The following is a 26,385-nucleotide window of genomic DNA, read 5'->3' as shown; positions in this document are numbered from 1 at the left end:
TGGAAGGACCAGTTCTTTGAGGAGTTCAGGCTCCCAGCCCACAGGTCAAGGCTCTGCACTGGTGTCTGGGACTGGGTCTGAGGCTGGACCTTCAGGCTTGACTGGTCCTCCCTCTTTAGGATTGGATCCTGGACTTATTTTCAGATTGGGGGTCATGACAATCTGTAGCAAAAAGCTCATGTCTGGGGACATATTTGTATTTGGTTCTGTACACATGTCTTCTAAAATGTGGTTAAAGAAATGTAATGTCTGCTAGATCTTGAAGTGTCTGTACAGTTGTTATGGCATGGAGTGTTGCTTGTTCAGGGTCTGGCAATGAATAGAAGTAAATATTTGGAGGCAGCCACCTAATGGCACAGTGGGGAAGTAACTTGCCTAGGGAGCAAGAGGTTGCTGGTTTGAATCCCTGCTGGTATGTTTCCCAGACTATGGGATACACCTATATCGGGTAGCAGCAATATAGGAAGATGCTGAAAGGCATCACCTCATACCGTGTAGGAGATGGCAATGGTAAACCCCTCCTGTATTCTGCCAAAGAAAACTACTTGGCTTTGTGGTTGCCAGCAGTCGAAACTGACTCGACGGCACAACTTTAAATATTTGGAGCACATTAGCCACACTGTTAAAATAGCTGCATACCTTTGCAAGTCTATTCTTGTTCTCATAAGGCTTCCTGGCAGCTTTGTGCTAGCTTCATTACAAAGGCTGATTTCTTTAAAGGTCCAAATAAAGAATACAATTTACCCCCAATGCAGGAACAATACATATCTCCCATACCCATTTCCTTTTCTGAAGCATGGGTTAAACACCAGTGTTTAACTGCCACTTTCTTGCTCTGAGCATATGGAATGTTATACTACCACTTCACTCTCAAAACCTGTTCAACTTTCCTTAGTTTTATTTGGGCAGACATGAGACCTGTACATTCCTAGGTGCACAAATTGCACACCTGAAAGTGGCTTTTTTTTTTTTTTACGGGAAGAGATAGTGTTCTTTTAGCGCTCTCATTGTTTGCAGAGGGCTAGTTTTGAATGGTATTTTTTGCCCAATGGTATTTCTTATGAAGTAAAAGCTTGGATTGAATTGGCCAGTTTCAGATGACTGGTGCTGTTTTCAGCCCTTGACTGAGGAACTGGGAGTTAGCAAAGCTGCCAGGAATTCCTACTGGAGTGGTTTCAGTGCTTTCCATCCACATTCTGATCTTTCCCCCCTCTTCCCTTATATTGTCAAGGGGTAGGGGTGTGTGTGTGTGTGTGTGTGTGTGTGTGAGAGAGAGAGAGTGTGTGTGTGTGTGTGTGAGAGAGAGAGAGAGAGAGAGAGAGAGAGAGAGAGAGAGAGAGAGATTGATTTAAAAAGAAATAAATGGTAGAACTTACTTACTTATTTACTTATTTATTTGACTTTTATACTTCCCTTCCGAGCTGGCTCAGGGCGGTTTACAAGAACTTGAAATTATATGAAGGCCTATAGCCGCTGGGTTTAGTGTTTTGTTCTTTCAACTTTGGTGAATGTCTAACTGCAGCTAAAGATTTGAAAATGGTAAGTGGAGGTAAGAGGGAATTTGGGGGTAAACATAGGGGTGAGTGTTTAAACATTACCAATGAGAGACGTAAGCCACCAACCACTGCTAATGTCTTAGTTGCAATAATTTTCTGATCTAATTTTATTCTTCTCCTAGTTTATCAGAGAAGATATGAAATATAAAGATGCTTCCAATAAACACAACCACCTACACAGGGAAGATAAACACATCACAATTGAAGATCTGTGGAAACGCTGGAAAACTTCTGAAGGTAAGGCTTTGGAAACCATATCTGCCCCATATTCTTTATTCAATCAATCAATCAATCAATCAATCAGTCTTTATTGATATGGTCACAGCCCAGCGAATACTCAATACAAGTTGGGAAAAACAAAGTAATTAAGCATAATACAGGAGCACAATTAATACTGCATCCAACAATATCCACCTGTGCAGAGTAAATTTGAGCCACTTTCATTGTGTGTGGGCTAATGTTTGTTGCTGGATTTTACTAGCAGTCCAACAAAACTTGGCAATCTTTAGAGATATCTCGTCTTTCTGGTCAGATAGTAAAAAGTTTACAGAAATGAGATCTGAATGGCCTGGGAAGCTGGATAAAAGTGGGGGGATATAATGATGGCGGAAATTCCTGTATAGCTCACAATACAATAAAACATGTGCTGTAGGTGCAAGGGCAGAGTCTTTGGGCATATGGGATTTTCCTAAACTTTTCTTCAAGCACTGTGGTAGATAACACAGTAAAGCAGGCTAGTGTAGACATCCTGCGATATTTGGGAATTGTGATTTGAGATAAATATCTGGCAGGATTGAGATTAAATGGCTGGCTTCCAAGAAAAATATCCCTGGAGATCAAGGATTGTTGTATCCATGTCAGAGAGACGCTGCTTGAGAGCTACTTTAGCTCAGGCATATCCCATTCTTAATAATGGCAGAAGCCATATAAATTTGACTTTAGGTGAACTGCTCTTTTCCAAGATGAATCAAAATTGTCTGCCAGTATCAGGGGAGCCAAGCCAGTAAGATGGTAGTTTAGCCTTAACCAGCAATCAAAGCCACTCAGCCTGGATTCAGGCTTGGGGGTGGCTGCTTCTATGTGGAGAACTACATTGGGTATGGATTGAGGAACTTGAAAAATGTTTCTCAGAAATTTTGTTTGCACTGCCTCTAGTGCAGGGAAGTTACTATATGGACCAAGTTGTGCTCCATAAAGGAATTGAGAGTGGGATTTTGCTAAGAATAATTTTACCACCGCGGGGATAAAAAGGATTGGATGGTTAGTGCAGACTTTGGGGTATTTTGGATCACATACTGAAGGTGCGCACTGTGCTTGCCTGAGGTGTGAAAAACGATGCCAAAATATTTTAAAGTTTTGACTCGCTCTAATTTGTGACCATCCAATGACCAATTCTAAACTCTTGGGACAATCATTGTTCTCATGAGTGAGTGGTTGCAACAGATTCTTACTGTGGTTGCAACAGAGTCGTACCTTGACTCTGGGTTGGAAGCTGTGGGAGAGTATTGAGTTTTCCAGCAGTGGTTATGAGTTCACCCTTGGGTGGCATATCACAACACAGTTTTTTGGGCAATTTAGAGGTAATCAGAAGATTGTAGCTAAGTCTGATTTGCAGAGAAACTTCAGAGCTATCAAGCTGCTGAACTAATGTGGTCCAAAACCAGTAAAAATGATACAGCACTTTAGAATGTCCAAAATGCTTCAGATACATTATTTCAGTAATTTTTACAGCAGCCCCATAAATTAAGCCAGTTATCCCCATATTGGATACATTTTAACATGGAACATTCTGGTTTACAGCTCATTCTTGGGTGCTAGGACAGTTTTCTGTATGCTCACTTGCAGAAAATCATGCAAATAGATGGCATTTTCTGCAGTGTATGTTGTTATGTCATTGTTATGAACCTAACATCCTGTTCTTTTTGATACATAACATTTTAAAATACTTACAGTACATCATTTAGTGTGATTGGTCTGTATAGAAAACTCACACTATATTTTGGCTATTATCCTGCTACAGCTTTTTCAGTACTGAAGTTACTGCCTGTCAATCTTTCTAGATCCACCCCCACCCCCCAAATGTTTTTTTCACCATCACATTTCAGTAGAATTTTTACCTTTTTATTTTTGAACCGTACATCCAGTCACATCGCAGATCCCCCATGCCATATCACAAAACATCTTTGAGAAATCCCCTTTGAGAAGTATTTTCCATGTGCCTTGGGGTGCTGCTGTTTTGAGAAGCACAATTAGGCTGTGAGCCCTTTGGGGACAGAGATCCATCTTATTCATTATTTCTCTCTGTAAACCACCGTGAGCCTTTTTTGGAAGGGCGGTATAGAAATTAAATAAATAAATAATAAATAAGTATAAAACTCCATTAAGCAATCCTGTTCTTTGGATTTTGACTAATATTTCTGAAACTATTAGCACAGTTCAAATATTTTAGACAGATTGTATCTGAAAGATCATTGGTTTATTAAATATAAACATCCGCTTGGATCCTTGGAACACTGAAGATTTCCCTGAATTAAAACAAGCTTGTCAAATCTTTCTTATATTAGTTTGATTTTCACCTGTGCATTTCCAAATTACAGTTTCTTACATGTAATATTGAAGATGAGGAAACTGAAGTCAGTGAGAGCACAGAGGAACCAGAGTCTTTGTTACATAAAGACTTTGCAGCCATGTTCTCAATTCTGCAGCATATCAGTTCTAACTAAAATGTTCAGTTCTTCCATAGTAATCAGTGAAATCGGCATTCTCTCCCAGATTTGTTTCCAATTTTTCCACTCAAGCCCCTTTGGTCAGATGTTGCTGTGAGGTTGTTTTCCTCCTGAGGTCAAAAAGGAAAAATCAGGATCTAATCTTGACTTATTATTGAAATATTCACTGTGCTGTAATTGCAGAAATTCTTGTTCTGTTCCTAAATGAATATCATGCATAGTGTATCTCTGATTGCCTCATTGTAAGCAAGTCCTTTTATTACTTAGAACAGGATTTTATTTACTTTGTTCTATAAATGGGATTTTGTTACACAGAACTCTATTAGCATTCCACAGCCCTTTTCTACTAGACAGATCTAATTAACCTCTACTTTAACTTTCAGGTATTAACCAGCAAAATGGGGCTGTAAACAAGTTCCCTTGGGGTGCTAAAAGCACGCCAGCCTTTTGTTCTAAATATCATTTGATAGCTTAATTTGCATAAATTCAATATTATCCTTTACAAAGTAAGTTTGCATTTTGCTTTGGGCCTTGCAAAATATGATAGTTTTAAAGCATTATTTAAAAGAGAGCATAGTTTTAAAACACTATTGCCCTGTAAAGTATTTTTGGCCTTCATGGTGACGTAAACACTATAGGGACATAGGACATAGGAAATTGCCATATACTGAATCAGACCATTGGTCCATCTAGCTCAGTATTGTCTTCACAGACTGGCAGTAGCTTCTCCAATGTTGCAGGCAGGAATCTCTCTCAGCCCTATCTGTATGTCACTTATGCAATGCTCGTGCATAGGAATAGGGAGGGAAGACGCGACCAAGAGGTTCACGCAGATGAGACAGTAAATCTCTTCTGGAAAAGTTTGTATGGTTATGTGCAGAAAGACAAGAGTATCTCTTCTAAACAGCAATGGGACAAATTGTGGAAATGGACGTCGGACGTAACCCCCCCGATTACCTGATGTGCCTTGAAATCCCCCACCCCCGAGTTACAGTACTACCGGCATATACTTCATAACCTTGTGGGTTTCCAAATCCTTGTGTGTAAATCTTTGTAGATATATCATGTACGAACAACCACTTTGTATATAATTGTGCTTTGGCAACGTACTGTATGCTTTGGTAGTTTGTTGGTTCAATAAAAAAATCTTGTCCTATAATTAATTAATTAATTAATAAACAAACAAACAAACAAACAAACTTATCCTATCTTGGAGAAGCCAGGGAGGGAACTTGAAACCTTCTGCTCTTCCCAGAGCGGCTTCATCGCCTGGGGGGGAATATCTTGCAGAGCTCAAACATCAGTTCTCCCATTCATATGCAACCAGGGCAGACCCTGCTTAGCTATGGGGACAAGTCATGCTTGCTACCACAAGACTAGCTCTCCTTTCCTAACTGGGAAAAATGCAGAAAAGGACAACCACTATGTTTTAGTGTAAATTTTATTTTTCCGGTCATTCGATTAATGGCCTCATGTAAGCCAGTAATTGACATGGAATTAAATTGATTTAAAATGCTAGTGTAAGGGATGGTGTCAGTAACACCAACTTCCTTGAGCCTGTTTGAAAGGCATTTGTGTCAGTCACAGGCCATAAATAGTACTGATCATGTCCGATTAAGCACTAAGTAAGCTGTACCCAGAATACTGTATCATGATGAGTCTATTCTTTGATTAACATATGTCATAGCCGCAACTTAAGCTTTTGCTTTTTGCTAATAAAATTTAAATAATGTTCTACCTCAGAGCATTCATTGCTTAGTGATACTTGTGTGTGAGAATGCAACAGTATCCTAGACAGAATAAGTATTGATGAGAAAGCTGGTAGAGGAAAAAGCCATTCTGGTTATTATCTCAGAACATATTTATGAAGCATATTTGAATCCCACATTTCTTCCAAGAAATGCAGAGCAATATTTAGCTTTGCAACAATTACATATAGGCTGAGAGATTGGGAATGTCTCTCTGTTGCCTACTGAGCTACATAGCTGAATGGGGAATATGAGTTTGCTGTTTTTCTAAGTATTTTATTGAGAAACTGGCTGCTTTGTACTGAAGATACACATAATATCAGATGAACTGTGAATATGATTTTGATTGTTACACCACATCACTTATGTACTGATAAATTAGTGTCCCTCTCCTGCCTGTTAAAATGTGCATTCTGTTCCAAACTTGGAAACACAAGTGCTATTATGCTTCTGTTTGTACAGATGTATGTGTATATTCTCGTTCCCTTTCCTTCCTGCACTTAATAATCAAAAGTAAGTTAGATACAAAATGTCTTTCATGAAAGATATCACTACCAGTGCTTGTATGTCTGATGCAAAGTCCAGTACATAAGGCAATGCTATTTTATTTTATTTTATTTTATTTTATTTTATTTTATTTTATTTTATTTTATTTTATTATTTTATTTTAAAGAAGCTATTGATGTACTGGATAAATTAAACGAATTATTGCCCTTTGAGAGAGATACACAGACCGAGCATGGATGGAGGAAGGTGAAGTTTTCTGCCTTAATTTCCAGATTTCTCTTCTTCAAATCTTTTCTTGTTTCTTTGATGCTTTGGGAGGAGATGCAATCTGAAGAAATCCTGAATTTTTGGAATAGATGGTGTTGGTGATTTCTACAATCACATTCTTAAATCTTGGTTGTATTCCTAAAAATGTTTAATGTGCAATCAATTCTTGGGCTTTTTCATGTGAAAGTTAGTACTTTCATTAAACATGTACAGGAACATAGGAGCAGCCTTATACAGAGACAGACCATTGGTCCATCTAGTTCAGTATTGTCTGCAGTAATTGGAAGCGGCTCTCCAAAGTTTCAGGCAGCAGTCTCCTCCAGCCCTACCTGGAGAAGCCAGAGATTGAACCTGAGACTTCTGCATGCAAAGCAGATGCTCTACCACTAAGCAAACATTAAACATAAAAAGGTGTTAACTTTACCATAGCTGCTTTTCCTTCACACTGCAACTCCGTCCATGCAGCAATCCTTAAGAAGACACCTCTCATTCCTTTTCAGTATTGAGCAACTGAAGCTAGTTTGCTATCCTGTTGAATTCTTAACGTCCTCCTTTCCTATTTTTGTGTTATATATTTTCTCTCTTTTTGCATAGCATACCCCAGCAAAGTTTCTATAATGCACTGTGTCAGAACATTGTTGCGTCTGGTTTGCTATTATCCACTCTGATTTGCAGTATTTCTTTGCAGTCCCAGGCAGAGAACTTTTCCAACCCTGCTAGGAATGTTACTGGGTTCCTCTCGTCAAAATTTGCAACAGAACATGTTGTTCTGGACCCCTCAGTGGATTGGGTGTTATAAAATATAGATATAAAATATAAACAGGTCTACAAATTCTGTACATTCCTTATGTTTGTTGAAAAATATGTCCTTAAATGTGTACTTGCAATGTATTATTTCACCAGCTGTTTGGGTAGAAAACAAGTGAAAATACTAAAATACAGATCTAAATGTGAATTTAAATATGGGTTTTTTTAAAAAACCATAATTAAATACACATTTAAATTTGATTTCTTTTCTGAGAGTGGAAAATGCAGGGGTTTTTAGTAAAAGAGATTGGAACAAATATAAGGGGAACCTGCACGGCATTCCAATGGAATGGAAACAGAGATCTGTCCTTCCCTAAGCCCTACTACCTGAGAGTGTTTTAAATGGAGAGGCTGAGGACTCAACACAGGGCCTTCTGCCCCCAAAGCATGTGTTCCACCACTGAGCTGTGTCTCTTCACATTGGGCATTATATTTCCAGTTAAGAAAAATGAACTTGATCACAGGGCCTTCAGTGGGGTGGGGAGTGCATAAGTACAGCAAATGTGCAAAGAGCTGTATTGGGCTAATGCTGGGGAAGCAGACCAAACACAAATATGTCCAAGGGAATATATTAGCATTTTCAAAGAATGTTTCTGTTAGCCTGACTAGCTCAGATCTGGCATTGCACAGCAGGTGCTCTTAACAGCAACTGGGAATAAGCTGCATACCATCAAGGGATGTTATGGTTGCATTGCACATTCTTTATTATTGGCAGCCTTGGGTTTTAAATATCCAGACAGTGGAAATGAATGCAAGCCAAGCACTGCTGAGGATGTACTGAAATTCCATTTCAGAAAAGACCAATGCAGAATTTCAGTTCCCATTGCTTGGAAGAAGAGCCTTTACCTATATTGTTAATTTGCTGATTTAATTTAAGTATCATGAGCGTATCATAAAGTAGTACATCATCACTATGGTCTCGTTACTTAAAATCTTGACATCCGTTTGAGCAGAAAAGAACAACTTGGCTCTCTACTGAACAGAGAACTACTCAAGGCAAATCTCACGTCGCTCAAATTTTAAGTGTTTAGGTGAAATTGCTACATGATTTATATAGTACTAGCTTAACCCACACAGAACATCTGCACGCTAGTACTTGATTGCTCCCCTCACCCCCTGCCACAGCCTCCCTCACCTCAGAGATCTTTCCACCCTCACCCCAGCCACACTCCTTCTCCTCCTCCATCCCGTGCTTCCATCCCCCTCACCCCTCTTATTCACTCCTCCATCTGGTTGCTTCCATCTCCCCCTCACCCCTCTTGGTTGCGGCTGCAGCACTGTTAGTGCCTATTGGCCAAACTGCAGAACCCTATCTCCAGGGACCTCCCCACCCTCATTCGAGCCCTGCTCTTGCTCCTCCCCACTGGAGCAGCAAGAGCAGCAATTGACTGGGCCCTTTCTTGCTGCTGCTGCCTCCGCCATGGCTGCTCATTTCCCTCAGGCCCCTGACAGGCCTGGGCCCGTCCCTTGCCTCCCTGCCTTCCTCTGCCAATGGCCTTGGTAGTCCCAAACAGCAGCAGTGGTTGACTGGGCTCTTCCTTGCTGGCAATAGGTACCACCATGGCTGCTCGTTCCCCTCAGGCCATTGACAGACTTGGGCCCATCCCTCACCCTTTTTTCTTTCTCTCTTTCCCTCCCTCCCTTCTCTCTCTCCCCCTCTCCCCCCTTCTCGCTCTCTTCTCCACTGGCTCTTCTCTCTTTCTCTCCCCTGACCCCTTCCTGAGTTAACAGATCTTGTTCAACTTTTCCCCTCATCTAATTCACACCACGGCAGCCTCTTTCTCCTGAAGGGGCTCTTTCCTCCCTCATGACCCCTCTCTTCACAGATCCACTATCTATCTATCTATCTATCTATCTATCTATCTATCTATCTATCTATCTGTCTGTCTGTCTGTCTGTCTATCTATCTATCTATCTATCTATCTATCTATCTATCTATCTATCTATCTATACACACACACACACTAAGCCTTCCTTTCTCACCTGCCTGCTCGCCTCCGCCACTGTTTCCTCCCTCCCTCCACCTGCCTCTGCTGCTGTTTCCTTTCCCCACTCCAGCCACCATTGTTTCCTTCCTTCCTCCCCTATGTCTGCCCATCTCTGCCACTGCTTCCTTCCTTCTGCCCACCACCGCTGCCATTGTTTCCTCCTTCCCTCTCTCCTTGCCTTCTCCGCCCAGCAGTGGCACCGTCGTTTTCCTGGGTCCACTGGCTGGCTGGCTGCCACCGCCATTTTCTTCCACCCACCCATCACCATTGCTGTCCTATCCGGAAGCTCTCCGAACTCTCGCGAGAGCTGCCACACATGGGATTAGCATAGAGAATTATATATAACTAGCTGAGCCTGCACAGAGCATATGTGCACTCTTTGGGGCTGGCAGTTCCCCCCTCCCCCCACCTTCTGCCCCAGTCTCTCGTGCCCTCCCTTCCACCTTCTGCGCTGATCTCTCCTGCCTTCCCTCCTGCCTTCTGCGTCAGTCTCTCCTGCCCTTCCCCACTTTCTGCCCCAGTCTCTCCTGCCCTCCCTTCCACCTTTTGCCCCAAACTGTCCTGCCCTTCTTCCCACTTTCTGCCCCAGTCATCTCAGCTTTTCGTCCCTGGCCACCAGCAGCGCTTTCCTTCCCGGCCAGGTGCAGCTCCGCCGCCCACCTAGCCAGGCTACTCTCAGCAGTGTGGCTCTACCGCCGCCCGTGCCTCTACTTCCTGGCAGCCCAGCTGCCTCCCCGGGCCAGGCTGTGTCGCTGCTGCCGCCTCTATTTCCACAACCACCACCTCCCCACCACAGCCATTGCTGGGCTGCTCTCGGTGGTGTGCTCTACCGCCACCCTCTGCCTTCCCGGGCCAGGCCGCCTCCTCCTCCATGGTCAGAACTTTCATGTGAGCTTTCGAGAGTTCCTCTGTGAAGAGCTTGGCACGAATCCCCACAGTCCGCTATGAGAATTAATAATATAGAAGATATAGATTCCTCTCCTCTACAATCAAGAACATCTTCTGACCAGTAACAGTTGCATTCCAACTGACCTTAACCACCGTAGGCTCCTTCTTCCTATCTGCATATAGAATCTCCACTTCCATATGTTCCTTTGGTCATATGTTTCATGGTCAGTCTTGGAGTCATGGTCCAGGAAAATATGTTCCTTGAGATGTGAAGCTCTACTACAGCTTGCAGGCTGAGAAATGATATGGTGATTTGAGCCATTTACAGCTTAGGCCTTTGCATGTTTACTTGGAAGTAAGTCTCATTATATTCAATTGGGCTTACTTCCAAATAAGTATGCATAGGATTGCAGCTGAGAGCACAAAATGATGCTAAAGACAGTCTGATGGTACTAGAGAAAGGGTTTCTGTTGGAATTTAAGGACTGTTTAACATGATCTTTCTTTTTATCCAAACACCTATGTTCATAAGGCACCTTAAACATAAAAAAGAGATACTTTGGATAAACATGTCTTGGCCAACAAATGTATTGTTAAATTACTTGTGTTGGCTTTATTTGTTCGTATCAAAGATGGATATCCTGTCATTTTTAAAAATAAAATTCAAGATGACAGAAAAAAGTGAAAATATAATAAAACATCAAGCTCAAAAACCAAAACCATGACAAACAGAAGCATAGCAATCACAACTAATGTCAGCGGGGAAAGGCCAACTAAAACAAAAAAGTCTTAACAATCTAGTGAAATGCTTGCAAGTTTGGATCCAGCTGGATTCCTGGGGGAGCACAAGGTGGGAGATGCTTCCAGAAAGGCTCTCTCTCTCTTGTGGAACCAAACTGTACTTCTGAAAGAGGAGGAAAACCCAAGAGGGCCTCTTTGCAAGTCGGGCAAGCAGATTCTCAAGGGGCAGGCAGATTCAAGTGAGAGGAGGCAGCCCTTTCAAGCTATTTAAGGCTTTAAAGGTTAAAACCATACCTTGAATTGTTCCTAGAAACAAACTGGTAACCAGTGCAGCTGAAGCAAAACAGGTTTATATGTTCCAAGGACCATATAAAACAGGCTTATATGTTCTGAATATAGTCACGACTCTCACTTCTGCATTCTGGAGGCAGTTGTTGTTGTTGTTGTTGTTGTTGTTGTTATTATTAATTCGATTTCTATACCGCCCTTCCAAAAATGGCTCAGGGCGGTTTACAAAGAGAAATAACAAACAAATAAGATGGCTTCCTGTCCCCAAAGGGCTCACATTCTTAAAAGAAACATAAGACACACACCAGCAACAGTCACTGGAAGTACTGTGCTAGGGGTGGATAGGGCCAGTTACTCTCCCCCTGCTAAATAAAGAGAATCACCACGGTAAAAGGTGCCTCTTTACCCAGTTAGTTGCAGTTTCTGAACAGTCTTCAGTGACAAACCTGTGGTCTGACCAAGACAGAGATGGACACAGCTGGTGGACCAGTTGAAGCTGAACAAAAACCCCTTAGCCCATGGCAGACCCTGGGCATGCAAGTCTAAAGCCAGGACCAGGAGAACTCCCAAGCAGCAAAGCTGGTCCTTCAAAGAAACTGCAACCTCATCCAGAACAGGTTGATGGATCGAGTCAGTAGTTTTCCTGATGAAGAAAGCCTTGCCTGCATTAAGCAGGAATCCTCCGATTCCACCTTCTATAATCTACTCTGCAGGAAAGAGTGGAATCACTGCAGGTCATTTTCCTCATCCCTCATCCCTCGATCAATCAGGGCCTCAGTAGACATTTTGATCCTGTCAGCAGAACACTCCCCCAGAGCCATCAGGAACCCACCTGGATTCATAAGTCTGAAGGGCAGATCATCCTAATAGGCCTCCCACCCTTGCAGATTTTTGGGTGTCCCCCAAAATCTAAACCCTATCAGGAAGTGTTTTGCCCATGGCAAAGGAGTATTTGCAGACAACACGAGGCATGATAAGTGGGAGTCAGTATTAATTGGAACAAGCTTATGGTTGCTGTGGCAGCCTTGAAATCCTGAGTCTCATTAGGGGCAGGAGCATTGGCATAGCCATTGAAATCCCTCCGCACTAAATAGCCACACTCCCACACTGGCCAACACCCCAGCTAGCCCAGACAGTAGATTGTTGGGCATCAGGGTGGGCAATACACCAACTCCTTATCTTGGCCCCAGCTTCTAGGACAGTTCAGGTTCAGGCACGCAGACCCTGATAAGTGCTTGAGAGTTCACCTAGATACGAGGATGGATTCACTACAGATTATTGTGACACAGACCCCTGCAAGTGAAGTTGCTGAAATATCCCAAAACCAGGAGCTATGAAGCTATGAAACAAAGCTATGAAGGACAAAGCCAGCTTGTCCATTCAGGCTTCAGTGATGGACACCAGATTGGCATAGTCATCCAGGATTAAATCCTGGATGACATAGATGAATGTATTCCTCACCAATTTGGCATTTAACAGCAGCACTGTCAGACTGCGGAGATTGCTGCCAGGGTTAACAGGGTACACAGCATTGGGAAAAGGGTTAGGCAAAGGGTTTGGTTGTGGAGCCCATTCTAAGGTATTTGTTTTGTCATTATTTTCTGTGTTTTCTACTTCTGTTTGTGATTTTAGGTTGCTTATTGTGAACTGCTTTGAGGATTCCCATTGTGGCTATAAGGCAAGATACAGAGTAACTAACTAAATAATTCCCATTGCAAGGGTATGTGCAGTGGCAAACACACATTACCACCACCATATACATGTAATGTATGAACCAAATCTTCTGCAGAGAAGAGCTCCATATGGACCTGAACTTGCTGACCACCTTAAAAACAAGGGGCCAGATAGATAAGGGAGCTGGGGAAAGAGAGAAGTCAGATAAGTAAGCTTTGGAGGTGGCTGGATTGTGGATAGGGATGTGCACGAAAGGTTGTTCGGCGCCGGCGGGGGTAGGGCTTTAAGGGCGGGGGAGAGTGTACTCACCCCCCCGCCGCATTTCCCCCGCCGGCGCTCTCGGAATTAGAAGCCCCTCGGGACGGCAGCGTTTCTCCCTGCCGTCCCGTTGCCCCCGTCGGCCGGAAGTGGCCGGAAGTCCCGTTCGCGCGTGCGCCCGTCGTGCGCGCGCGCGGCCATACGCGCGCGCGCACGGCGGGCGCACGCGCGAACGGGACTTCCGGCCACTTCCGGCCGACGGGGGCAACGGGACGGCAGGGAGGAACGCTGCCGTCCCGAGGGGCTTCTAATTCCGAGAGCGCCGGCGGGGGAAATGCGGCGGGGGGGGTGAGTACACTCTCCCCCGCCCTTAAAGCCCTACCCCCGCCGGCGCCGAAACGCCGAATCGCCCCCACCACCCGAAACGTTTCGGTGGCCTTTTCAATGGCCGCCGAAATGTTTCGGGCTCAAGCCTAATTGTGGAGTCAGGTGACAAGCCAGTGTGGAGCTACAGTTGAATTCCATAGCCTTGGTGCTCTTCCTACAAATGTTTAGTACAGTATGCACCCTCTTCCTATTGACATTTAATATTTTAGGCTTTTTCCTGTGAAAGTTAATACCTCATTAAACAGGGACTAATTTTCATGCACCATACCTCATTTGTTTGGGCAAACATCATTAGGCCATTTGCCTTGTTGCTTTTCCTTCACAATGCAAGTCTGTTCATGCTGCATCCTCTACTGAGAGACACCTCATTCCTGAGCCTCCTCATGGTTCTGCAGATACTTCTCTGAACTAACCAAGCACATTTGCTGCAGCTGCAATGTGGTTGCAGAGTTCTACTAATATGTAAACTAAGGTATACATTCATCTTGATGTGCAATAAATTCTGATACTTAAGAAGTAACTGGTGGTATTGAGCGATGATAGACTGCTATGAAATGAACCATTTCCACCTCTTGGTTTTCAGTAGGGCTGCCAAAGGGTGGGAGATTGTTACTGAAAAAGCTGTGGAAAGCTCCATCAGGAAATTTTGTGAACTGTGAACAAGGCAAAACATGTTCACCAATTCAGAGTGAAGGCAGGGAGCATTTCTTGCTTCCTGAAAACATTGCATTCTACAACTTTGTGGCATGGTCATGTATCAAAAACTGGCTACATTGTATTTTCATGGATCATCACATTCACGATGTAGAACAGTGTTTTTATAGTTTTCCGTGAACTACTATAATCTTAAGTCTTGCTTTAGTAGATGGAAGCAGTGTGTGCAGCCTTACCCAATATGGGTGATGGCCAGTCACTAGTAGTTGCCTCATTTGTTGTACATGGACCATGTGTCCCACGTCATATTTGGAAGCGTGAAGCTTGGGGCTTTCTACAGGAAGCGTGTGTGTGTGTGTGTATTTCCCAGCGACACTTCTGTGCTTTTGGTTGGGTGACTTCTGGAAATGTGCTGTAGCAGGATTAGTGTCTCAACACCACCAATATGTTAATCCTTGCAAAATCTCCCATCAGATTCCACAGGAAATTAATTTTGTGGTGAATAGAACTCTCCCTGTTTAACTAAATAATGAGCTCCTGTTTTGCAACTTATTCTATGACTTTCACCAAATTGCCTGCCATGGTTTATGCTTTAATTCATAGTGGATTTTCATTGAACTTGATGCACTTTTACTTGTCCTAGAATTCTAACAGTGGAAGTAATAAGATTTAGGAGTTATCTGAACAATCCGATCATAGTATGCCCCCTTCTACATTTTAGCTTGTTGCATCCAAAGGCATGTAAACCTAATAACCCCATCTTCTAATGAAATACCTGCTACTTTTCTTCCGCTCCCCCACTGTTGAGGCAGGGTTTTGTTACTTGCATTTGCAAGTTCAAGCCTGAATTAATTCAGCCAAGTAGCCAGGTGTGGGTAATTATTATTATATGGCTGCTTGTTGCCCTGAAATCATCCCCGCCTTTAAATTAACTTGACTGTTGAAAGTCCTGAGAATCCCAGACTTGTTTTTAAAGTAAAATCTTTTATTGTTATTAATTTATTTCCCATGCCAATATCTCCCAGAGGATAGTTGCCTGAAAGTACTAGAGATGAAGAAGCAGGTAAAGGAATGGCTTTCTCCTGGGGGAAAGCACAACTTGGAAAGCATAAGGAGAAGCATGAAGGGGTTACAAGGCAATAATAATATTATTATTGCCACTTACTAAGTGCCTCAAAGGCAGTAATTGAATTAAAAAAGAACAAATCCTGCCTGCAGGCGTGGAGTTTAAGTGGTTGGAAGGAACAGTTCAGACACAAGCAGGCATTTCTGCAGGAGAACAAAGGCTACAGGCTAGGAAGGATTCAGAAGTAGGAGAGAAGTGAATCATTGCCTGTGGAGCTTGAGTTGTAGTAGTAGTGTGAAAGTGAGGAGGTTTTCAAAGGATAAAATGAGGGTGTAAGCTGCAGATTTGATGCGGCGAGTAGTGACATGCTAGATGAAGAGGATTAGGCTAGTTTATTTCATGCCCCTGCCTTTTTTTTTTTTTTTTGGACAACTGTGGTAAGTCTGATGACTGGCCAATTTGCAGCTGTGTATCAAATATCCATCCTTTAGGGGAATGGCTGTGAAACAGTGCTTGCTGTGTGATGTATGAGTGAGAATGGCAGTAAGCAAAGTGCTGGCTCACAAATGCATGCAAATTGCTTGATTTTGCTCCATTTGATGACTGACTGTCACATGTGTGCACTTTCTTTACTGAAACGCATCATGACAGAGATAACATGAAACTTTCAGTTGTGATGTTGTATACATGGACACATTTATATGTGCAAGTCATCACTTTGTACACCATGTGGGCCTAGCTTCATTTCTGGCTGGGTGGAGACAGTAATTCGTGTACTTCCTTCAGAAGACCTTGGGAATTACTGGGACTTGGTAGCTGATATTCAAAAGCCTCCCCACATCTTTTTTTCTATGTGTGGTGCTGATGGAGCATTCATAGACACACAGAAATGGAAAACATAAAGACAGTGGTTTGCAACATAATCTCGTATATGGTGCAACATGACACAGATGCCACTGTGCCATAAATCTAGTCTGTTGACCTTGATGTTGCAGCCATCAGGGTGATGAACATGCATGTGTGAGCCAGTCCATAGATCAGCAGATCCAGCAGGGCTGTGTTTCTGTTTTTGTAGTAATCGTTTTATTTACTTATTCTCTGTTACGGGCCGTTTGGTTTTATGATTTCAGTATTCAGTTTTAACTGCTATAAAGGCAGAGTTCTAAACCAAACAGCTATGATATTTTCCTTAGCCAAAGTTGGGGTGTGTATATGATTTTTTAAAAGCTTTATTGTTTATCAATTACAAAAGTTTTATTGTTGTGCCCCACCTTTGTGTGGAATATGCTCATATATCATGTGTTTAAGATATCAGTTCTATTAAGAAATTATTTCTATTCAGGAATGCTGGAATTTGGAGGGGGTTGTTGTTTTCTGTTTGGTTTTGTAGATGCAATGGGTTTACGTATAAAGAGCAGGCATGATATAATGGCTAGAGTGTTTAGGGTTAGCTGTGTGAAACCTCAGTTCAAATCCCTGCTCAACTAGGAAGCTTGCTTCTGTTGTTCTGGGCAAGCTGTGCTACAGTGGCATAAGAAGAAAGTCTGTGAGGGCCTGTGTTTGATAAATGAACAAGGGCCTTTCCCCCCATTTTAATTTTGAGTGGTGACCACTGTTGTTGCCGCCACCCCAAAGACCCCCCACCCACAAAAAAAAAATTTCTGCCACCGCCTCTTCCTTCTCCTGATCCTCCTCCTAAGTGCTGCCCCTGCCCCCACTGCTGGCTCTAACATCGTGTAAAGGAACAGTCAGACACATGCCCAACAAGCAATTCTAAAGCTGGCTGGGAATGGTGGTGGGTACACATGCGCCCTGATACCTAATAAGATATGTGTAAAGAATATATATCATTGTATAAATAAAAGATACGCTTCTTTACACAATGTCAGAGCCAGGAGTAGGAGCAGGAGCAGTACTGAGGAGGAGGGAGGAGGAGGCGGCAGTGGGCAGGCCATGGGGAGGGGAGTTAGGAGCCCCAGGGGAAAGTGGGCTTGTGTTCTTTGAACATGTTAGGACAGCACTAGTTATGCCCCTGCTGTGCTATTTCTGCCTACCCAGCTCCACAGGATTATGAGGCAAAAAACAGGGTTCAAGTATTGATTGGTATAAACGTAATGCTATGACTAGACTAAAACTTTTATTGCAAACATTGTAATGGAGGGTCCGAGCATCTTTTCAAATGTACACCAAGAAACATACACCCTGTTAATTTTAAGATATCTGTGTTGGAAAAGGAAACGAAAGTTAAAACTCCTCTGAAGGTAGTATGTGAACTTTATTCTTCAAAACAAGGATTTCATTCCTTATATATCTGAACTATCTTTAGTAGTCATCATAATATAGTCAATAGCTTGAAGTGAATAACTGAACTAAAAGGTTTTTTTCCTGTATCGCAAAATTACAGTTGGAAATTGAGAACTTAATAATATTGAAAATAACAGTTTTGCATCCAGTGTTAGCTTTCTGTATCTATAGAAGTGAATATCTGAATGGGAATGTGACCAGCAATATCAAACTCTTTTTAAAATGTGGCTAGCTAAGATTCTGTTTTCAATTTGTGAACAGGAGGTGCCTTTCCATACGTTACATTTCAAACTTTACTTTAAAACTGGAGGATTCTTAGAAGTTGCTTGTATTTGGAAGAGAAGAAAGGCTTCTATTTGGAAGATGAAAACCATCTTGTCTCTCACATCTCTGCCCTGTACTCAGTGTGTAGAAACCATAGGCGTCAATGCCCCAAATAACATGTTAATATTAACATATTTTGATAATGTTAATATCATAGTATTCATGATATCATAATATATTATTTCATCATAACAACATATGATTAAAACCTAAACATATTATAGTTTTCATCATGCAAAACCTTGAAAGCCTTTTTAAGTATATTGCTGAATGAGTTAGAATCCAGGATCAGGTTCTAGCAATCTGTTCAACTAGTACCATGTGACCAAGGGTGTGTTGGACTTTGAATTATTTTGCCTAAAATCCCCACCTCCTGCTACCTGGCAAAAGACTTAAATCTGAGCAGATTATGAAATATCAGGGGTCTGTTGGGGGCGGGGAGCAATTGTATTGGGTGGGAGAGAGTCCTTTGGCATGCCAAAAGGAGCTCTTTGTATCCTGGTAAGAATGTTGCTGGCTTGTAGCAATAGCATCATGCAATTCCTAATGCTGTCGTCTGAGGCCAAGGTTACAATTCCTTCTATATTTAAGGCCTCTAGTCATTGTACTTTCCTGTTGTTTGAGAGGTCTTGGAACACTGAGAGCCTTATCCCATCCAAGCTGTGTTTTTTACATGGATAGCCACTTCATGTGAATGTGAAGATAACCGCTTTAGCTTGTTCAACAATGCTTGTTTTAATTAATTTGTTACATAGCCTGTTAGTGGATATGTTGTTTGCCATATTAAACATCACAGGTAACAGTATTTGTATGTTCTTTTCTTTCCTTCATTTCCTCATTGCCTGATTAAACTATTTTTTTCATGCCCCCCTCTCCTTTCACATCAAAATGGCATGAGCCCATATGAGATTCCAAAGCAAATACACTGACTCCATCGAATGGGATCTGAGACCTCAGTTATTACCTTACATGGGTGAAACACCAATTTGCTTATGGTCAATTCTGTTGCAAAGGACGAGGGATAACAGGATCAAGAACTTTGAGTACACTTTGCTGATCACAAGATCTTCTTATTTTTCATTCATGCTGTGGAATTTTTAATAAAGGAATATTTTAAAGAATTATTTGCTTATAATCTTTGTGTAATCTTGATTCTGATGAAGGCGGCAAACTTGCCAATAGCTTTTTATTTGAGCTTTTGATTTAATTCTTGATAATCTGGTTTGTGTAAAACATATTTGTGTATGTTGTAGTTCACAACTGGACACAAGAAGAGACCCTTCAGTGGCTGGTGGAATTTGTTGAACTTCCTCAGTATGAGAAGAATTTCAGAGAAACCAACGTCAAAGGAACAACTTTGCCAAGGTGACTTTTTTCAATCATGATACATTCTGTACATGTACCTTTTTAGGGTAACTGTTGTGAGCATTATCTTCAGAGGAGCAAGATCTGCAGTGCGGTTCTTGTAATATAAAGTTTGTGGTGAGCTGGTACAATGTAATGTAGAACATGCTCATTGAAATATATTAAACTTAAAGTAAAGTTGTCCCGTCGAGTCGGTGTCGACACCTGGCGACCACAGAGCCATGTGGTTTTCTTTGGTAGAATACAGGAGGGGTTTACCATAGCCATTTCCCACGCAGTATGAGATGATGCCTTTCAACATCTTACTATATCGCTGCTGCCCAATAGAGGGATTTCCCATAGTCTGGGAAACATACCAGCAGGGATTCGAACCAGCAACCTCGTGCTCCCTAGGCAAGTTACTTCCCCACTGCGCCATTAGGTGGCCCATTAAACTTCAGAAGAACAATGTAGTTTTAAATATTTCTTCTGCTAAAACATCATTGTCCTCCATAGTCTACTACTTAGTGGTGTATTATTGCACTAACAGTGTATTAGTCATGTCATAATTGGTGATTGTATCAATTGAATATTGTTTTATTGGCTGCTAATTGGTTTTAATTAGACATTTTAAAAATTGAAAACTGGTATAGAGATATGAATATAAATCTGTGCGGTGCTACAGTCATATATTCTTTCTAGTTAAATTATTTGATATTTGTATTTTAAAACATGCTGCAAAATTTTGCACTTGAATAGTAATGCAATTTATGTGCTTGAATAGTAGCACTTGGTTTTATACTAATTGTTACCATTGGGTTAAAAATAAAGCCATTACAATTATTCATTTTGCAGAACTGCTGACCAAGTAAAGATAAAAAGAAATAACATAATAAGTAATGTATTAATTTCATGATAAATTTGGTATAGAGGGATAACTTTGTTTAAATTATGATATTAGATTAGTATGTTACATCCTGCTATCTCTGTCTTCCCTGTATATGTAATCTATGCCTGACATGCAGATTAAGGAAGCACCAGCACTCCCAATGAAGTGCTGGTACTGTGCCTGCATTAGGTGTTTTTCATCAGCATCCCCTTTCAAATACATCTCTGAAGGTCATGCATCTGTCAGGGACCTACTTCTAGGCTGCAGGGAGTGTTTCCAGGGCCAGGCGAAATCAGTGAATATCCAGCCTCCTGCATGTGAATAGCAGAGTTGTGCTAGTCTTTAGCACAGTGGCACCAACGCTTCATAGGAAGTACTAGTGCTTCCTTAGTCTGCATGTCAGACTAGCTTATGTTACTGGAAAATGGAGAAATATAAACTATTTCAGTGTGTGATTGTTGAGTTTATGCATTGCGCACAAAGCAGAATGTGCATTTTTAGAGTCGTTTTAACTGTCACTTGCAGGATAAGAAACTTAAAACCTCCACTTTATTGTGCACAGGATAGCAGTTAATGAACCTGCATTTATGATATCTCAACTGAAAATAATTGATCGGAGCCACAGGCAGAAACTTCAGCTGAAGGCCTTGGATGTTGTTTTATTTGGACCTCTCACACGTCAGTACAATTTTCATTTACTCCCCCACTTTAACTTGTAGCTGATGGTAGAATGCATTGTTCTGCAGAACTGTGATTACCCCATATTTAGGCTGATTCCACTGAGAAAATATCATTCAGCTATGTCCTTGAATGGCTACACAAATATAAACTTGCTCTTGCTCTCTCTGTCTGTACAAGGCAGCAGGCCAGAACTGAAAGCAATTGCCCTGCTTCCTTCTCAGGCTAGGACAGAGTAGTTACAATTACTAGCTGAGGCAACAATGGGATTTTGACTCACCTTCTGATGGTCTTTGTCTGTGTAGGATGCATAGTCACAAAATGATCTGAAACCATTTTAGACATTAGTTTTTAAAATCAAATTGATCAGCCTTGTTACTAAGCCCCCTAACAGAAACTCACCACTCCCAAACAGTACCTAGAAGCACTCAGATTATGGTAGCGCCAGCTCCTGCTAGTCACCTTAAAAAAGAGAGTCTATAAAGAGGCAGGAAGAGTCGCTTCCTCCCTCATTAAAGGTAAAGTGTGCTATCAAGTCGGTTTCGACTCCTGGTGACCACAGAGCCCTGTGGTTGTCTTTGGTAGAATATAGGAGGGGTTTACCATTGCCTCCTCCCTCACAGTCTGAGATGATGCCTTTCAGCATCTTCCTATATCCTACTTCACAGGGTTGTTGTGAGGAGAAACTTAAGTATGTAGTACACCGCTCTGGGCTCCTTGGAGGAAGAGCGGAATATAAATGTAATAACAACAACAACAACAACAACAACGTCGCTGCTGCCTGATATAGGTGTTTCCCATAGTCTGGGAAACATACCAGCGGGGATTCAAACCAGCAGCCTCTGGCTTGGTAGTCAAGCCATTTCCCCGCTGCGCCCTCATTAGACTAACAAAAATGGTGGTCTATAATAAGTGACTCTTGTTATTTCCTACCTCATTATAGAGGCAGGAAATATATTTAAAATTATACTATTTATTCTGATCCACCCTGTCTGGAGGTTCCCAGGAAATGGATAACTTTGGCAGGACTGTCCAAGAGAGGCCACAATTGGTGTGCCAGCTGAAGCTGTTGAAATGGGCTTTGTGCCTCCACTTGGGCATCCAAAGTAAGGGCCAAGCTGTGACAATGATCTTAAGGGGGAGTGCAGCCCATTCAGAACACATGTTAAATACCACTTCCCAGACCCATTGAACCATCTACAAAGTCCCTCTTTAGTGGATTGAGTTTCACTTTATTAGCCATTATTTAGTTCCTTACTGATTCCAGTCACTTGTTAAGCACTTGTATAAGTTCACCAGACTCCGATGAAAAGGAGAGAGAAAAGTTGGTGTCATTAGCATATTGATGGCACCTCATTCTAAATCTGAGCAATCTCTTCTTGTACTTTCATGTCCAACTGCATATAGTTGTCATGGAATGAAGCAAGTCGCTGATTACTACCCTCTCTGTAATTAAGCTGACAAGTAGGAATGAAACCGCTGGAAAGCAGTGCATCTAATTCCTAACCTGGGACCAGGTTTTAAAAGCCATGGAGAAGTCCAGGAACAGAATCACATTTCCTGTCCTCCTCGATCATCCTTCAGGGTGACCATGGCAATGGCAGAGCTGTAGTAAAAGTCAGAATTGAGTTAATGAGGATAATGTTTCCTGGACTGGTCACACATACGTGATCCTTACCAGTCGGAATTGTGTTGCTTGTCTTTTAAGATGTGCACGCACAATTGTGCTGCCAAAAGTCGGGTGGGAGTGGGGGAATCATTCTCTGAATTGTACTGAAGATCTCCTTTAAACTGGTAAAGTACTGTTCTAAGTTGCTGCTATGCTTCTGCATATCAAGGCTGGAATCCAAAAATCTAATTTAGGCCAGAACTGTACATACACTTGCCTACAGTTAGCCTAATTGCCTTTAGGTGGTCAGCTATGGAAGCCTTACAAAAATAGTTTGATTTTTTGTAAAGCCATGAATGATTAATTTAGATCTAGGTGTGCAGATGATTTAGTAAATATTTTTATGGCATATTGTGGATACTTTTGTGGATTTATTTGTATGGCTGCTTTAGCATATTGGGAGGGCTTGCACATGCCCAATTAAATGTTTGACTCTTTGAACAGCAGGTCAGTGTGCCCTGACACAAACTGCTTTTGAGACCCCCTCCCATTAAAAAAAAAGTCTTTTCATGTGGTGCCTGTTTGTTTGAATCCTGGGCATATATTGGTGCAGACCCAAGCCTGCCTGTGGTCAAGCATAGGTATTCTTGGAAGCAACAACAGATTTGGAGTCATTCCGGCTAGTGGTGTGTGTGTGTGTGTTAGGAATGTGCATGAACTGGTTTGGCGGTCTATTCATAGACTGCCAAACCGGTTTGAAAGACCAGCATTCAAGCTGGTTCAAAGGTGTAGAAGGGTAGCTTTAAGGTGCAAGGAGTGTGTCATGACCTCCCCCGCCATGTTTCCCCCTCCTGCGCTGCTTCCAAAACCGCTGTCATGAGGTGGCTGTATACCCTATTGCTGCCCTGGTCAGCATAATACTGTCAGTGGTCAGCGTGTGTGCACGCGTCATGCACGTGCACACACACTGGCCACTTCTGGTATTATGCTGATCGGGGCGGCAAGAGGGTATACAGCCGCCCTGTGACAGAGGTTTTGGAAGCAGTGCCAGAGGGGGAAACATGGCAGGGGAGGTAATATAGGAACATAGGAAGCTGCCATATACTGAGTCAGACCATTGGTCTATCTAGCTCAGTATTGTCTTCACAGACTGGCCGCGGCTTCTCCAAGGTTGCAGGCAGGAATCTCTTTTAGCCCTATCTTGGAGATGCCAGAGAGGGAACTTGGAACCTGCTCTTCCTAGAGCGGCTCCATCCCCTAGGCGAATATCTTACAGTGCTCACATATAATCTCCCATTCATATGCAACCAGGGCGGACCCTGCTTAGTTAAGGGGAGAAGTCATGCTTGCTACCACAAGACCTGCTCTCCTCTCAGTAAGGACACGCTCCACACGCCTTGAAACTACCCCCCACCGGAGTGCACAGAACCAGTTACTTGCACATTGTGTGTGTGTGTGTGTGTGTGTGTGTGTGTGTGTGTGTTTGAAGTCTGTGATGATATATTGTTTCTAATTGTGCTATTTAAATAGTGAACCCAAACCAATTTTTCAAGTGAGCATTTGTATGTGAGAGATATGTGGATTCTTGTAATGTCTGGATGAAAATAAGTGCCATCTAAATCTATGGCTTCCTTTTTCAGGACCACCTCACAACTGGATGAAAGATTTCATACTAACAATATCTATAGTTATTGGTGTTGGAGGCTGCTGGTTTGCATATACTCAGAACAAGTCTTCAAAAGAGCATGTCACCAAAATGATGAAAGATTTGGAAAGTCTTCAGACAGCAGAGCAGAGCCTATGTGAATTACAAGAAAGGTATGTGGGGTGTGTGGCAGGGGGAACAGTGAGTCTCTAGAGCACTTTGGGGCATTCAAATCTTTCTAACAATCTTGCAAGGAAGGCAGGCATCAGATTGCAGAGGATTGAGGCTGAGAGATAGTGACTTGCCTATGCCACCTAGTGAGTCAATGGCTGAGGTTTTCAGCTTTTACTCATAGCCACTGTGCTATACCAAGTCTCTTGTGAAGTTATGAAGTTAGGGAATTGTGCCATTTTCCTCAAATGTAAGTGTTCTAGGGGTCATATAACCACACAATCCAGCCATTTCCAGCACTGAACTTCATAATACAGCTGACATAGGGAGGTGTCCCTTGGTGATATCACAAGTCATGTAAACTAACCTACTGAGAGATGAACAGAATTAAACAAACATTGTTAACTTGTGGAAAAAATGTCTATTTTGAAGGCTTGAAAAAGCACAGGAGGAGAATCGGACTGTTGCTGTAGAAAAGCAAAACCTAGAGCGCAAGATGATGGATGAAATCAGCGATGCAAAACGTGAAGCGTGTCGACTGAGAGAGTTGAGGGAAGGAGCTGAATGTGAACTCAGCAGGCTTAAATATGCAGAAGAGGAGTTAGTGCAGGTATTTATACATTCTGGTTTGCATCCTAATTCTCCATTTCCTTCTGGATTTTTGAAATATGCCATCTTTGCAGTTATAGCTGCATTTAAAAAGTAAATTTACTGAACTTAGAAAATGCATAACTCTAACTACTCTAGAAGCATAGATCTAACACAGACATCCTATGCTTCCTTTGATAAGGCTGTCCCCACTGTGGGCCTAGGGCCTTTTTGAGGAAGAATGGAAGGATCTGAATCTTCACAGAGCTAGGCTTCTTCCAGCAAGGTAGTCATACTGTAACATTTGGCCAAAGATGAAGATGTTAATCTGTGAGGCAAGCTGAGGTCAGTCCAGGCAGATGAGATTGAAGCTGGGAGAAAAGTGGGTAACATAGCCAGTGGAAATGAAGAACCAGGGAAGGGTTTGCAAGGCCAGGGGGCAAAGCATGGAATCTGTGAGTGAGAAACAGTGACTGCTTTGTTCCATGAGCAGTCTGCTAACAGGAAGGAGCTTTTACATAGGAACAGGAAAGGTTCCAATCAGTGGAGAGAGGTGCAGCAAGGCAAAGAGCCATAAAGCTCCTTGGGCCACAGGAAACATATGGGTTCCAACTGATATCATGGCTCAAGGAGGAAGGCTCCAGCCCAGCATCTAGAAAGCCCACAATTTGATTCTACTTGTGGCCAATGCCCCAATATCATCTAAATAGGCGAACATTGAACATGTAGTTCTTTGTGCCTTATATAATTTTTAATGCTTATTCCATGCTCTTGTTAATGAGCAAAGTAAATTGAGGCCATCAAAGTGTCAACATTGCTGTAAGAATTGGAATAACAATTGGTTGGCGATTTAAGGTTTTCTTTGTTGTAAGTAGCATTGCTAATGCTTCACATTTGCTAGAAGGACAAGTAAAACTTGAAGCTTCAGATTTCTTTCTAAGAAAATGGATAGAAAGAAGATGAAAACGCAGTACACATTTAAGGGGACTTTTAGTGTGTATATGCTAGGGCTGTTACCCAATTTTAAAAAAAGAAAACTTAATCATAACCTAACTTCTAATCAATTCATTAATCAAACTTGCATAAAGTTGCATATGGGTAAAGGCAATAGTTATGAAGGGGGAAAGTGTACTTTGTTTTTAGATGATGCATGTACATAGAATAGCAGGCCACACTTTATAAGAGGTATTTCCTCTGTGAGGAGAAATGCCTCTTCTAAGATGCTGCTTGCTGCAGTTAGTGTTTGTTCAAATTATTTCAAATGCCAACTAGTACATAC

At 42.1% G+C, this 26,385-nt stretch overlaps 1 protein-coding gene across 2 annotated transcripts in view; it reads left to right on the top strand.

The window, feature by feature from the left end:
• STIM2 (stromal interaction molecule 2) overlaps nucleotides 1-26,385 on the top strand; it is a 103,385-nt gene that overhangs the window by 63,986 nt on the left and 13,014 nt on the right. Inside the window, exons 3-7 of one of the 2 annotated variants that reach the window (XM_053254892.1) lie at nucleotides 1,679-1,793; nucleotides 19,436-19,547; nucleotides 20,978-21,093; nucleotides 24,343-24,520; nucleotides 24,951-25,128. In XM_053254892.1, coding sequence (XP_053110867.1) covers nucleotides 1,679-1,793; nucleotides 19,436-19,547; nucleotides 20,978-21,093; nucleotides 24,343-24,520; nucleotides 24,951-25,128 — 699 coding nt within the window. Of the gene's footprint in view, nucleotides 1-1,676; nucleotides 1,794-19,435; nucleotides 19,548-20,977; nucleotides 21,094-24,342; nucleotides 24,521-24,950; nucleotides 25,129-26,385 lie in introns of both variants that reach the window. The other variant, XM_053254893.1, reaches the window with a different exon arrangement.

Source organism: Hemicordylus capensis, chromosome 5 (genome assembly GCF_027244095.1).
Source record: "Hemicordylus capensis ecotype Gifberg chromosome 5, rHemCap1.1.pri, whole genome shotgun sequence".
Classification (NCBI taxonomy): Eukaryota; Metazoa; Chordata; class Lepidosauria; order Squamata; family Cordylidae; genus Hemicordylus; species Hemicordylus capensis.
Note: the sequence above shows the minus strand (reverse complement) of the source record. Positions and strands in the feature narration are given on the sequence as shown.